The 15,486-nt window shown below is 37.0% G+C and overlaps 2 protein-coding genes across 4 annotated transcripts; both read left to right on the top strand.

The window, feature by feature from the left end:
- Nucleotides 1–626: 626 nt before the first annotated feature.
- Nucleotides 627–7,235, top strand: chmp1b (charged multivesicular body protein 1B). The gene is made up of 8 exons (XM_026210714.1): nt 627–812; nt 1,399–1,496; nt 1,983–2,129; nt 2,396–2,464; nt 2,576–2,683; nt 2,784–2,827; nt 6,336–6,408; nt 6,504–7,235. Exons 1-8 carry the CDS (start codon nt 797–799, stop codon nt 6,546–6,548), a joined length of 600 nt encoding a protein of 199 aa, XP_026066499.1. The 5' UTR covers nt 627–796; the 3' UTR covers nt 6,549–7,235.
- A 500-nt stretch (nt 7,236–7,735) lies between these two features.
- On the top strand, nt 7,736–15,453 carry cnga2b (cyclic nucleotide gated channel subunit alpha 2b). Of its 3 annotated transcripts, XM_026210709.1 has the most exons (7): nt 7,736–8,345; nt 10,340–10,441; nt 11,217–11,327; nt 11,405–11,578; nt 11,728–11,835; nt 12,134–12,240; nt 12,692–15,453. In XM_026210709.1, exons 2-7 carry the CDS (start codon nt 10,341–10,343, stop codon nt 14,110–14,112), a joined length of 2,022 nt encoding a protein of 673 aa, XP_026066494.1. In that variant the 5' UTR covers nt 7,736–8,345; nt 10,340; the 3' UTR covers nt 14,113–15,453. The 3 variants fall into 3 exon arrangements, with proteins under 3 accessions (XP_026066494.1, XP_026066493.1, XP_026066495.1); XM_026210708.1 differs by lacking the exon at nt 7,736–8,345 and having other exon boundaries at nt 10,152–10,441; XM_026210710.1 differs by lacking the exons at nt 7,736–8,345; nt 11,728–11,835 and having other exon boundaries at nt 10,153–10,441.
- Nucleotides 15,454–15,486: the final 33 nt, after the last annotated feature.

Raw genomic sequence — 15,486 nt, 5'->3', positions numbered from 1 at the left:
TTTCTTTTTTGTATCATGGATCTGCTGTCATGTTGAGACAAAGCCGTGATCTGTTCAGTGACAATAATAGTGGAGATGGTCAAGATGTTAGATGTCATAAACGTGTCCTTTTTCTACACATTTTGGTTTGTTTTTTATAATAAAGATGTAAAACTGTGATAAGTCTCTATCTGATCTCTACCAGCCAAAAGGACATACATGTAGATAACACTATGATATTATATCATTCTATTTTCATTTACATTTAGTCATTTAGCAGATGCTTTTATCCAAAGCGACTTACAAATGAGGACAATGATAGCAATCAAAATCAACAAAAGAGCAATGATATGTAAGAGCTATAACAAGTCTCAGATAGCTTTAACGCGGTCAACGTAGCAATGGCTTTTAAATAATATAATAAATAAAAAGAAGAGTAAGCTAGTGTTAGAGGTCGTAGTATCACACACACACACACACACACATATATATATATATATATATATATATATATATATATATAAGTCATTTTTATTTTATTATTATTATTATTATTATTATTATTTTTTATGGAACGTAATTCCTTCACGAGTTCTGTTTAGCCCGTGACATCACTGCGATCGTTGACCTGAGCGCGTGATTGTGACATCACTCCAGTTGTTTAGAGAAGCCGGAAGTGAATACAAGAAAAATACAACAAGCAGAGGAGAACAGTTAGTGATCCACACGAAGAGCTTGACAAAGACCGAACTGAAAACTACTGCCGTCTAATCGTCACATTTCCTCAAGAAGCACCAGCCAGCAGCAGAAGTGGATCATGTCCAGCATGGAAAGTATCCTCGCGGACTGGAGTGCTCGAGCCCGATGGGACCATAATCACTTTTACTGGGAGTTATTTATGGGTTAAACTTAGTGTTGGTTATATTTTAGTATTCACAAAAATTCGGGTCATATTATATAGTCGTTATATCAAACAACTCATTTGCGGGATTTATTGAGGTAGAGATTGATTTCGTGAGTGGATTTTAGTGTGTAGCGTAGTGAAACGATTTAAATCGGAAAGTTAAACGAGGGCGTGATCTCCCTGTATTGTTTTTTATTTTGTAAATCCATATAGTTAAATGTCATTATTTTGGTAATTGCGTTATAAAAACATCGTCAAATTCCGCCAGGTACGACTGTGACGTAGAATCACGTAATGTCGCCGCCTTTGTGTTATTTAGCTGAACTCTCAGCCCAGCCTGTCAGACTTGTTTGTTCAGTTTCGAGACCGAGGAAATTGTTTGTTTATAATGTCATTGTTACAGTGTTGAGGTGTGTATTGTGCATACTCTTTAAAATATACTGAAGGTATCACATAATAACATGAACACCATGGTTCTTTTAAAAAAAAAATCTTTCCTTGACTTCTGACTTCAGAGAATTTATTTAACCTCAAGTTTGCAGCCAAAGAACTTCAGCGGAGTTCAAAGAAATGCGACAAAGAAGAGAAAGCGGAGAAGGCCAAGGTCAAGAAGGTAAACAAACAAAATCAAAACATACTTTTCCATTAACTGCCACTCCTTCCATTGAGATAAAGTAACTTTAGGCTGTAGCACTACACTTTTACATGAATGCTGAAGATTTCAGAACTGCTTTATGGGTATTAAGTTTTGTAAACTGATAAATTATACTTAAGAGAAAGTAAACCTACATTGTCCAGAATTATATTAATCTGAAAGTCAAAATATCTAGCTAAAAACATAACCACATAAAATAAAAACGAACCACATTTAACTGTACTTTAACTGTGTTTAAAAGTAAATGTTGTTTTGAAATGGACAGTTCAGGGCAAGGTATTCTCATTAGTGTTACAAACTTTGTAAAGCAAGCTGATAAACAATTTTGCCCAGAATTAAGCTCATCCATTTTTTGCCACATGTAAACTGTATTGCTTTAAGTCTAAGACTGTGTTTTGATGACCTGTGTCCTAATGAACCAGTGCTTATGTCTGTGTAACTTAGGCTGTCCAGAAGGGCAATATGGAGGTTGCCCGGATACATGCGGAAAATGCCATTCGGCAGAAAAACCAATCAGTGAACTTCCTCAGAATGAGTGCAAGAGTAGATGCGGTGGCAGCGCGAGTACAGACAGCAGTCACCATGAACAAGGTACACAAACTGCTTTTTTTTTACTAGACATACCCGAGTAATTATCCAATAGATATAACCGTTAACTTTTGATTTTGATTATGAGTTCCTGTGGCTCAGTGGTAGAGCATTGCGTTAGCAGCATGGAAGGTTGTGGGTTCAATTAGCAGGGAACACACTTACTTGTAAAACATATATATATTGTATAGCCAGAATGCACTGTAATTCGCTTTGGATAAAAGCGTCTGCTAAATGCGTAAATGTCATGTAATGCAATGATTCTCCAGGTCACCAAATCTATGGCTGGGGTGGTGAAGGGCATGGATGCAACCCTGAAGAGCATGAACCTTGAGAAGGTGAGAGGACGACTTCTGTGTTCTTGAAGTATTTTCATTGAGCAGGTCATAAACAACTGCGGTAATCTGATTTGTCTGGCTGTATTAATTCCCTGTGTTCTGATTTGTCAGATTTCAGCTCTAATGGATAAGTTTGAGCGTCAATTTGAAACTCTGGACGTACAGACGGCTCAGATGGAGGACACAATGAGCAGCACCACAACACTCACTACACCACAGGTGATACATACTCTCGCTTACTACAGTGACCGCACAGTAGGTCAGATATACACTGACATAGTAGTTGATTTGCCTTTTGTGACACTGTGCTGTGTTTTAGGGTCAAGTTGATGCTCTTATGATGGAAATGGCAGATGAGGCCGGGTAAGAACATTTTAAATTCTGAGATTAATTTTTTTTTAAGTAGATACTATAATGCACAAACTTCCATTCAAAAGTTTGGGGTCTGATGTTTTTGAAAAGCCTCTTATGCTCACTAAGGCTGTATTCATTTGATCAGAAATAAAGTAAAAAAAAAAAAAAAAAAAAACATATTGTGAAATATTCTTAAAATGTAGAATGATTTTTTTTCTATTTTTTTATTAGCGCTGGGCAAGTTAAGTGTATTAGGGCATTAATTGATTAACCGCAATAATTATTTTATCGCACATTAACAGTTTTTTTTTTTATTATTATGAAAGTCCATTGCTCACTGGATCTGAATACACATACAGATAAACCACAGGAGGGGATGCTCCCGATCAAATTATTTAGGCTAAGCATCAGCATTCACAAACCACTGTCCACTGTTATTTTTAACAGAAAAGAATGCAACAAGCTCGTAATCACGACTTCATAAGTGGGAAATAGAAGATTCTGATAGCATGTGAAGACAGCAGAGAAGCGCTTGCTCAACACACTGGAGTGCATGATTTTGTTACCTTTCTGGTTTATTATTTTGAGTCGTATGGGACGCGGTAACACACAGCCCTCTTACAATATATTGATTTATACATCTATCGCTTTTGCCACTCAGAAATATTCACGCAATCATGCAGCATATATCAGAAGATTTGCACTCCGGTGCAGTTAACGCTCACACTCACTGATCTATATACAACTGAACCACGCTCTTGCCCACCTCTTCCAATCGAGCCAGGGTCTGCTAATCGGAGTGATCACACTAATCAAACGAACCAGGCTTTGTGGGTTAAGATCACAAGATAGTGTGAGCTAGGGCTGCACGATGTGTCATTTAAGCATCGATATCTCGATGTACGAATCTGCGATTGTCACATCACAGGATGTGCGATGTAGGCTGTCGTAGTTGATCCGTTATTCATTAACTGTATGGGCAGCTGCTCCCCGGCCCTTGCCAAATATGATTCGCGGATTAATTGCACAGTTTAAGTCCTGTTAGTTTAACAGAGCACATATAAGAACGAGCAGAGAGAGAGAGCGCACGAGAGAGAGAGAGAGAGCACGAGAGACAGCGCACAAGAGAGAGAGCCCCAGCCGCGCGTGCACGCTCACCTTCACCATCTTCAAATGACACCAGCGCTGTCTTGCACATATTAATCAAAATCAATTGACACGATGGTGTCAAAAAAAAAAAAAATTCTGTGATGACATGTTTTCTGTGTTGTTGAATCTTGTGCGATATCCTAAACTGCAGAGATAATTACACAATGCATGCTGTACACGTCTGATTCGCGAACTATTGATTCCTTTGAACCGATTCAATTTAATGAATGGTTTAAACAACTGACCTGTCCAACACTGAACTCACGAGACGTCTGAATTGGTGTATAAAAAAAAATCTGTAACACTTTACAATAATGTTCTATTTATTAAACTATTTAACTTCATTATTTAACATTTACTATTACTAAATTGCACTTCTACAACATTGTTAATTTCAACATTTAGGCTATAGCCTTCATTGTTGAAATCAAAAGTTGTACAGTATTTGTTAACATAGTTAATGCACTGTGAAGTAACATTACCAAACAGTGAACAGCTGTGTTTTTATAAACTAAGATAAACAAAGATTAAAAAATATAGTTACAAAAGTATTGCTCATTGGCAAGTTCATGTTAGTTAATATGTTAACAATTCAAACCATATCCTAAAGTTACAAACAAATAATTTACTCTAATTTAAATAATACTCTGATGTTTAAATCTTTTAAAATGAGAATGTAAGTGTACTCATGCCATTTTTGTTTGTAAGAAAAAATGAGATTAGATTTCATATCGCAATATATATCGCAGAAAAATAAAATGTCGCAATGTCATTTTTTCCCAATATCGTGCAGCTCTAGTGTGAGCGTACCCTAATTATTCTCCTGCATCACACACACAAGTCTTTACTCACCTATCAAGCGTTGTCCCGCACCACACTCTGCTGTGTTGTGTCCCGTGATGGTGCAGGTCTCTGCTCGGAAGATGCCTGTTATAATGTTATGATCAAGGCTCTCGACTCTTAGCATAACATGTTTTTCTATAAAACAAACTACCGTATTTCTTGGACTATAAGTCACACCTCAGTATAAGTCGCACCAGTCCAAAAATATGTCATGACAAGGAAAAAAACATATATAAGTCACATTTATTTAGAACCAAGAATAAAGAGAAAACATTACAGTCTACAGCCGCGAGAGGGCGCTCTATGTTTTCAGTGTAGGCTACAGGAGAACTGAGCAGCATAGAGTGCCCTCTGGCGGCTGTAGATGACAATGTTTTCTCTTGGTTCATGTCAAATTCATTTTGATAAATAAGTCGCAGGACCAGCCAAACAATAAAAATATGTGACTTCTAGTCCGGAAAATATCAAATATTTTCTATAAAAACGTTAATGTCCTGGCAGTGACAAATAGCTTGTTTTATATTTAATTTAATTAGATTGATGTTAGGTCAATAAGTTAATATTTACAATAAATATTTTAACTGATACCATGTAAAAGGAATAGTGCTGTAAAAAAAGCACCTTATTTGTTGCGTTATAAGTGTAAGCAAACCAATGTTATTGCACTTTTGTTCATATAGCAGTACTTCTAAATAAAAAAGTGCACAATAAATTACTGTTGAATGCATTATTAGTTTTGTGCATAACAATGCGATTTATTTCCGGCCATCATGCGATTAATCGTGATTAAATTTTTTTACTGTTGCCCGGCACTAATTTTTATTATACTAGTACTAATTAGACTACCGTATTTTCAGGACTATAAGTCACAGCTTTTTTTCATAGTTTGGCTGGTCCTGCGACTTATTTATCAAAATTAATTTGACATGAACTGAGAGAAATTAACCAAGAGAAAACATTACCCTCTACAGCAGCCAGAGGGTGCTCTATGCTGCCGGAGTTGCTGCTCAGTGCTCCTGTAGCCTACAGTGAGCAGCATAGAGCGCTCTCTCGCTGCTGTAGATGGTAATTTTTTCTCTTGGTTCTTGGTTCTAAAAAAATGCGACTTCTAGTCCAGTGCGACTTATATATGTTTTTTTTCCTCGTCATGATGTATTTTTGAACTGATGCGACTTATACTCAGGTGCGAATTATAGTCCGAAAAATATGGTAATTAAAATTTTTAAAATTTTCAGCATTATTACTCCAGTCTTCAGTGTCACATGATCCTTCAGAAATCATTCTAATATGCTGATTTGGTGCTAAAGTAAAAAAAAAAAAAATGTTAATAAAGGATATGCTACTTTTTGTGGAAACCAAGATTTTTTTCAGAATTCTTTAAAGAAAAAAGTTTGAAAGAACAGCATTTTTTAAAAATAGAAACCATTTGTAACATGGTAAATGTCTACCAGTATCCGGCTGATGAAATCTCTTTTGTAACTCAGAAATTTAAGATGAATACCAATGTCTGTACTTGTGTGTTTAGACTGGACCTCAATATGGAGCTTCCTCAAGGTCAGACAGGATCAGTGGGAGCCAGCGTAGCATCTACAGAGCAGGTATTATAACACACACATACTTGAATATCGAAATAAAGACAAACTTGTGTCAGATATGTAATCTTAAGGTTTTATATTTGTCTTTGTTATTATAGGATGAGCTCTCTCAGAGACTGGCCAAACTCAGAGACCAGGTTTAAGGAGAACCGGGTGTGTGTATGTGAAAGAGAGAGATTGTGTATATGCAATTTTGTATGAAACATATCCCCACTGGAAATATTGGCCTCATTTGTTTAGTTTTCTTTTTATGCAGTTGAGGATGGGTGTGCAGCTTTCATTATCCACAATAACGCGCAGGAAACTCAAATAGACAAAATTACAAATGTTACATGGTCATCTGGTTAGTTTTGGGGTCCTGCTCTAAACTTAATCAATAATAATTGAATTAAAGATTATTATACATTTCTTTGTAATCTGGTTTGCTAATTTGCGTTCTTGTTTTAATACCCACTTGTCTTTCAAATACCTTCTATGTTGATATCAGAGAGATGTAGAGTAAAACAGGGACTTCTGTATCTTCCTGCTGCACACGTGGTTTGCCTTTGCTTTGAACGATTGTGGGAATTTTTCATTTAAAATGCATGTGATCAAGATAATGATTTGAATAAAGTCTCATAATTTTGTCCAAAGCAGTGAAATTCCCACTTTATCGGATTATTTATGTTTTCTGTCTGTAGAAAAACACTTTGTTTGTTTATTTTATTTTGGTTTATTCAATATGTTTAAAAAAAATGCTTTTGGCAATGTACGGCTTGATCAGCTGGCTCAAATGACAACATATATATATATATGTGTGTGTGTGTATAAATAAACATTTTGCAAACCCATTTCTCTGTTTGTGAATTTAAGCTATTTATTTGGGGGGGGGGGAATTCTACAAGGAATCAGCTAACATGCTGATTCTCTGATATTCTGATGATACTGGTTTTCAGACTTGTTACAATGACTGTGATTGGCCTGCTGGGCCTTAAGTCACATCAGGGTAGTGATTTGATTTGATGAGCTCTAGAGTTAGAACAGTGGTAGGTTTTGATGGTTTGATTGGTCCGCTGGGTTCAGAGTTAGCAGAGCTGAGCAGCTGTTACTGGTACACTGAATCTGAAGTCCAAAGAGAAATGAGCTGCTCAGAAGCCAAACCAAAAATATTCATATAATTTCCCATTGGAGTCTTACCTGATTTAGGGTGGGCACCTGTAAATATGCACACATATACTGTAGAAGGAAACAGATAAAAAAAAAAAAATTATCAAAGGGTAAACAGTTGTTTTATTTGCAAATTTGTTGTGTATCTGAGAAATATAATGGATTTTTTTAATTAATTTATGGAATTCTAATCCATTTAGTTTATTTCTTTATCTGTCAAAGATACATCTAAAATTTGCGCCTCTTCCGTGGAAGACCATAAAATGTTTGTCCAATCATTGCATTCAGTCTGAACGCCCCCCGTCTGTCAACATCGTAACAGAGCCAGAAAGTGTTTAGCCAGTATGAAAAAAATCTGTTACAGAAGTGCAAGGCATAATCCCTTCATAATAATAGACAAAGACAGATAACAAGGTAAAACAAGGGTAAACTCTGGTACTGTTTTTACAAGATGGAGAAATTAGAAGTAATGAAAACAGCTCTTGTCCGTGCTATTTTGAAACTGTGTGCTGTTCAGAGTCTAATGTAGTCTCCTCCCATTCTCTTTTGCCCTGCCCCTGTATACCCAGCCTTCTCTCTCTCTACCTCTTTTGCTGGAGTGACTTCCATGCTACAGATGAGAAATTGAGATGGTATGACCAATCATAGAATAATTCTATTTACACAGAATACATAAATAGAGAACTGTACATTTCTAGTATGAAGATCAGAAACACACTTTGTGTGGATTTGGATGTAATATGGACCAATAATCCAGAGTTTTGTGGGATCCTAAAGAAGAGGAGCTGCTGAAGGTAAGTCAGGGAATTTGTCATAGATATGCAAAAAAAAGTTCACATTCATCTTTTATCTCTCATGTGTGAGTTTATATACACATAATTTATCATAAACAGAATTTTAAAATGTATTATATGACAATGTTTCATTAATTTGAATAATTTATAATATTATAAAATGAATGAATTCTTTATTGTATTTATAGTATTTTATATTAAAATTATATATTTTTTAAATGGCAGATTGCTTTTCTCGTTAACAAATACTTAATTCATGAAATGTGTCTTCTAAGAACGTCTTTATAGCTCTTATGGTAAAATTATATATATATATATATATATATATATATATATATATATATATATATATAAAAATATATATATATATATATATATATATATATATATACACAAACACATACATACAAAAATACTTCCAAAGTGTTTTAGTTAAAAAGGACAATGATGTGTTTAAGGTAAAACTAAAACTCCAGCAGTGTTTGTATATGTCTGTGTGTGTGTGTGTGTCTTAAGAACTTGTGTTAGCAACCATGATTTCTCGTGAGACGTTAGATCTGTATGTTTGTCCTCTGGGAAGAGTTGTGTGTCACTCTGTGTTCTGTGTTTCTTTGATGATGAGACAATTAACAAAAACATTATTAACATCCATCCATCCATCCATCCATCCATCAGTCCCTAAAGCTGTTCCATCATTAACCAGAGATCATTCCTCATTCCGCTTTTGAAGCAGTAGTTATTAAATCTCTCACTGTCCCTCTCTCTGTGTTCTGACTATATCTCATGGTAAGCTGAGGTGATCGTCATAGTGACCACATTCCCAGGTGAGAAGTGTTTGCTGGTAACTCCCCTGAACCTGCTGTCCCTCTGCACTTCATCACTGAAGTCTGAAGGGCCATGTCCTGCTGACACATAGCGAGCGTCAGTGGAATATAATGGCACACGCAGTGACGAGATCACACTTTTGGATCCCCTTTAAGGATCAAACTTTACCCAACTGGACGTCCACAAAAATTAGCTAACTCAAACAATATCCCTTTGAAGACTAAAATGTTTTTAACAAACTGTTCATAAAATACATAAACATTGATTTTATTATTATTATTATTTATATATTTAATTTTATTTCAAAGCTGTAATCTGGTGGGTAAAATAAGCGTTGAACACGTCACCATTTTTTCCAGTAAATATATTTCTTAAAGTGCTGTTGACATGAGATTTTCACCAGATGTTGGTAACAACCAAAGTAATCCATACAAACAAATAAAACAAGAATAATCATTTCTGAAATTAAGTTATGTGTAATAAAATGGAATGACAAGAAAAAAGTATTGAACTACTGAAATTAATTCATTACTTTGTACAAAAGCCTTTGTTGGTAATGACAGCTTCAAGACGCCTCCTGTATGGAGAAACTAGTCGCATGCATTGCTCAGGTGTGATTTTGGCCCATTCTTCCACAGAGTCTTCAAATCACGAAGGTTCAGTGAGCCTCTTCTATGAGCTTTGATCTTTAGTTCTTATTTTCTATTGGATTCAAATCAGGTGATTGGCTGGGCCATTCTAATAGCTTTCTTTTCTATTCTTTCTATTGAGAGTTTCCTTGGCTGTGTTTGGGATCATTGTCTTGCTGAAATGGCCACCTATGTTTTATCTTCATCATCCTGGTACTGGATACAGGTAGAGGCTATAGGTGTCTATAGGTATTTGGACTGAACCAGCTAATATGACTTTTTTAATTAATACTTTAGGACTTTAGGAGCAGGATTGCTTTCTAATTACTGATAGGATTTCAGCATGGTGTCTTGACTTTACATACCTTTTTGCACCTCCCTTTCTTCATGTGTTCAATAATTTTTTCCTGTGTCATTCCATTTTATTACACATTGAAAATTTCAAGTCAACAGCACATTTAGAAAAATATAGACTGAGAAAAATGGTGATGTGTTTTACTTATTTTACCTGCTGTAAGTAAAGGTGTGTTGTATGTACAGTATGACGGGCCAGTCGGCTGCCGAGGGATCTCCCTGCTCTCATCGACTCTCTGTGCAAAATCAAGAGGACGAGCAGGACCGAGCAGAGAGTGTGCTCAGCAGGTCAGTTTTTCCATCTCTGCAATGATAGTAAAACCATGGTGGTGAACTAGCTTGTGGTCCTTATGAAGGAAGTTTCATAATGGGACAAAACTGCTTCAAAAATCTATATATTTTTTTCCTTTATGAAGAAGGGTGTAGGGTTTCTGAAGAAAGCTGCAACTGCTACAACAAACACTAGTCTTTTATTTGAATGTTGAGCAGTGAGCTCATTGGCTACTGATTCAGGATAGAACCAATCAGCTGTGCCATGTGATAATGATGTCATTAGGTCAGATTGAGTTAGACCTTTTGGACTGTGCCATCTAGAGTTTCATGCCAGAACTCTGTATTAAGCAGATTGACTTTTATCAACATCGATAATAAGAAGAAATGTTTTTGAGCATCCAATCAGCATGTTAGAATGATTAGATGAAATTACAATTTAAAATATCTTGAAATGGTTATTTTAAATTGTAATAATATTTCACAATATTACTGCTTTTACTGTATTTTTAAACTGAGAGACCTCTTTTAAAGACATTAAAAATCTTACTGCCCCAAAACTTTTTGTTGGTAGTGTAAATTACTGCCATTTCTTTGTTTTACTGACTTTGAATAATATTTTCACAATTTAGCCACACATGATGTCAACATAACCATCTTTAACACAGTTCATTGAGTTTACCTTGATAATATAAAATATGGTGTGAATATGAATCCTCAGTGTATTGCTAATCAACTTTAAACACATTTCTTGCTTCTATGTTCTGTCTCCATCTTTCCGTTATTCCCTCAGGTCTCAGTCTGCGTGTGATGACACCTCGTCTGAGCTGCAGCGAGTAGCTGCCCTAGAGCCTCAGGATGCACCGTCCAGAAACTCCTTTAGAGGAAGAGGAGCCCTTTCCAGGTTCAGAATCAATACAAACAATCACATACACATTCTCACATGTTTCTGGATAACAGCTTTCTCTCTTGTGTTGCCAGGTTGGTGAGTTTGGTGGTGATTCTGAGAGACTGGGCACACAGGAGTCTGATAGAGGAGGAGGAAAGACCCGATTCGTTTCTAGAGAGATTCCGGGGACCTGAAGTACGAGCTCCACCCAGTCAAAGGAGCAACCATCAACCAGACGCCAATGGAAACACTAAGGGAATCACAAAGTAATATTACAGTCATGACACAGAAACACTTTTGTTTATTGGTCTTTTTTTTTCTTAAGGGAATGGCAAATGGACATGAAAAGCAAATAATCTGCATATAGTCTGAATAAATTTGTTAACTTGCATTACAAATTTGTGTTGTTTCACAGGAAGCAATGGGAGACATTTATAGTTTCTTCCTCTGATGATATTTACTACTACTGGCTGTTCTTCATCGCTGCTGCTGTGCTTTATAACTGGGTACTGCTTGTGGCAAGGTGCGACTTTTCTCCTAGTCTTTCTCCTTTACATATTAATTTTTTCCCCTTTATTAATGTGCACTTAATAAACCATTAAGAGAGCACAGTCCCCTGTGTTGGACGCGTTTGTTTTCTGGCGTAACTAATTGCTACAATGTTGCAAGGCTCTTTTGTTACGCCTGTCAGTCTTACACAAACAGAACCGCCCTTTGAGACCCCTGCTTGACTAACTGTACAGATGTGTGTATGTGCTAGTTCTCTATGTACAGTAGTTATGGTTCTCATGTTCTTTCTGCTTCTTCCTCTGTGTGTACAGAGCATGTTTTGATCAGCTGCAGGCTGAGAATCCTGTTGTCTGGCTGGTGTTTGACTATTTGTGTGACATTGTCTACATAATGGATTCATGTATGCGGCTAAGGACAGGTATATACACACACATACAAAAAATTGCTGATTTATACCACACATGATTGATTTAGTGAATTTAGTAACTCATTAGTGTTCCTGTAGCTCAACTGGTAGAGCGTTGCATTAGCAAGCAAGCAAGCGCAAGGTTGGGGGTTCAATTCCCCGGGAACACATGATAGGTAAAACTTGATAGTCTGAATGCACTGTAAGTCGCTTTGGATAAAAGCATCTGCTAAATGCATAAATTATAATTTCATTTTAATGTCATTACAGAAATATTAATCAGGAAATCAGGTTTCATATTATCATTGCAAAATCTTCAGTTGCATTGCATTGGGCAGGAAATGTATTTATTGAATACATTTTTATTGCTTTCAGCATTTGAAGGCTGTCCAATGTGCAGATTGATCTTTGTATTCTTTGAGTTATGGCATTGCCTCTTATAAAGCATTTTATGCCCCCCCAGGTTACCTGGAGCAAGGACTTCTGGTGAAGGACTTGGCGAAACTCAGAGACAGCTACATTCATACCTTTCAGTTCAAACTGGACGTTATCTCCATCCTCCCCACAGACCTGGCATACATCATCTTAGGCATCAACACACCACAGCTACGCTTCAACCGCCTCTTGCGCTTCTCTCGTATGTTTGAGTTCTTTAATCGGACGGAGACGAGAACCAACTACCCAAACATCTTCCGCATCTGGAACTTGGTTCTCTACATTCTGGTTATTATCCACTGGAATGCCTGCATATTCTATGCCATCTCAAAGTCTCTTGGTTTTGGGTCAGATCAATGGGTTTATCCCAACATCTCATCCACAGAAATAGGAGCTCTGAGTCGGAGCTACATATACTGCTTCTACTGGTCCACACTGACCCTCACCACCATCGGTGAGATGCCACCACCCGTACGCGACGAGGAATATGTGTTTGTGGTGTTCGATTATCTTGTCGGAGTCCTGATTTTTGCCACCATTGTGGGTAACGTGGGTTCCATGATTTCCAATATGAACGCCACACGGGCAGAGTTCCAGGCACGGATTGATGCTATTAAACATTACATGCACTTCCGCAAAGTCAGTCGCCATCTTGAGACACGTGTCATCAAATGGTTCGACTACCTGTGGACGAATCAGAAAGCAGTGGACGAACAGGAAGTCTTAAAGAATCTCCCCGACAAGCTACGTGCAGAAATTGCTATCAATGTTCATTTATCTACTCTGAAGAAAGTGCGCATCTTTCAAGATTGCGAGGCTGGGCTGTTAGTAGAGCTGGTTTTAAAGCTGCGTCCCCAAGTGTACAGTCCTGGCGACTACATCTGCCGAAAAGGAGACATTGGAAAAGAGATGTACATCATTAAAGAGGGAAAATTAGCAGTTGTTGCTGATGATGGAGTGACACAGTTTGCATTGCTAACGGCTGGGGGTTGCTTTGGCGAGATTAGCATTCTTAACATTCAGGGAAGTAAAATGGGAAACCGCCGGACAGCTAACATTCGCAGCATCGGCTACTCTGACCTTTTCTGTCTTTCAAAGGATGACCTTATGGAGGCTGTAACCGAATACCCAGATGCACAGAAGGTTCTGGAGGAGCGTGGAAGGGAGATTCTGAGGAAGCAAGGGCTTCTGGATGAAAGTGCAGCACAGGGAGGGATGCTCGTCATGGATACTGATGAGAAGGTTGAACGTCTGGAGAGCTCGCTGGATGTTCTGCAAGCACGATTTGCGCGGTTGCTCGGGGAGTTCACAGCCACTCAAAGCAGACTGAAGCAAAGAATCACAGGGCTTGAGAGACAGCTGTGTCACACTGGCCTTGGACTGGTTTCAGATCAAGAGATGGACTCTGAGAGTAATGGTAACTCACCTCGAGCCAACTCGACTAAATAGATGTGTGCCTCGATCTCACGGGATTTTATTCCTGCACACAAATTCACATTTACAGACATTTTCTTGTTAAAATACATTCCAACAACCTACAGCTTTTTGACTGGTTTTAGACTTGGTTTATCCAAGTATTGCCTTTTTAAAACGTTTTTTTTTTAAAAGGAATACACCATATTTAATTTTCCTTAAAGCAACACTACACTTAAAAAAAGAAATAGGCTAATTTCCCAACTCTTCTACTTTTAAATAGTTGAGTTTTACAGTTTTCTAATCCATTTAGTCGATATCTGGGTCTGGCAGTCAAGGAATCAAGGTACTTTAGGCGCAGTGATATTACGCAGCCCCTGAAAATAGTCCCAAGCAACTTTACAACTACACAAACTAGCTGGAGTCGATTTTAGGCGCAGTGTAATATTGCGGCTGCTGCACCCATGGTCTGGCAGTAAAGTCCCTTGATTATTATGCCAGAATGAAAGTATATCAGCCTAGAAAATCACAACTTTTCTTTTTCTGTCGGTCTTAGTACACAATGTAACTAAAGAAGCGTCAAGTTTTAAATAGGAAAAATATAGGAAATATTTGGTCATTTTTGGGCGAGATGCTAATGGTCTAATCAGATTCAATGATCTATGCTAAGCTAAGCTAAGCTAAAAGTGCTACCACCAGACCCGGAAATCGGCTGAATGGAATTGAAAACTTTAAAACTTAACTGTGTAACTCTGGGGAGTTGCAAAATAAGTCTATTTTCAAATAAAAAGTGGAGTATTCCTTTAAATGAAAATGAGGCTATCAGGGATGCTGTGGTGTATTCCTTTGACATACCATCAGTGTTGCTATTGTTAACCAAAACTGTTAAATTTGTTATTTGATGCTGAAATAAACTCCAAATTCATTCATCCATTCTCCAAACTATTATATGTAGGGTATTAAATTAAAACATGAAATGAAAAACTTGATTATATTTTTATACATCACATTACAACCCATTGAGCAAATGTTTAATTGTTTTAACTATATTTATTGGATGCATGTTTTATTTACATATTTTAAAACTTCTGTTATTTAGACTTTTTATCAATAACAAACTGTACTGCACACACCTATCCCAGAGCCTTGTTTTCTTTCGTGAAATAAATTAATATGGCATTCTTACCCAAGACATATGCTGTTGACAACAATGTATGTATTGATAAGCTGTCCTTATAACATGTTGGGGTCATATTAGTCTATTCGCTTTTGCATGTGCACAATAATATATAGGCCACAGAAAAATAACAAAATGTATATTCTTTATAAATTACTGTGTGCTTTGAATGTAAACCCTGTTTGCATCTCCGTGCTCAAATAAAGCTGACATGTTGTTGCCCAGCAGCTGTA

The sequence above is a fragment of the Carassius auratus genome, chromosome 30, assembly GCF_003368295.1.
Source record: "Carassius auratus strain Wakin chromosome 30, ASM336829v1, whole genome shotgun sequence".
NCBI lineage: Eukaryota > Metazoa > Chordata > Actinopteri > Cypriniformes > Cyprinidae > Carassius > Carassius auratus.
The sequence above is the reverse complement of the archived record's forward strand: the minus strand, read 5'-3'. Positions and strand labels throughout refer to the sequence as shown.

Bases quoted from the DNA above. Each gene is read 5' to 3' on its own strand.
- chmp1b (XM_026210714.1), top strand. The intron at 1,497-1,982 runs GTAAACAAACAA...TGTGTAACTTAG, and splicing joins AGAAGGCCAAGGTCAAGAAG to GCTGTCCAGAAGGGCAATAT. The intron at 2,684-2,783 runs GTGATACATACT...GCTGTGTTTTAG, and splicing joins CAACACTCACTACACCACAG to GGTCAAGTTGATGCTCTTAT.
- cnga2b (XM_026210708.1), top strand. From the start codon at position 10,332: ATGTACAGTATGACGGGCCAGTCGGCTGCCGAGGGATCTCCCTGCTCT. The intron at 10,442-11,216 runs GTCAGTTTTTCC...TTATTCCCTCAG, and splicing joins GCAGAGAGTGTGCTCAGCAG to GTCTCAGTCTGCGTGTGATG. The intron at 11,579-11,727 runs GTAATATTACAG...GTTGTTTCACAG, and splicing joins AACACTAAGGGAATCACAAA to GAAGCAATGGGAGACATTTA.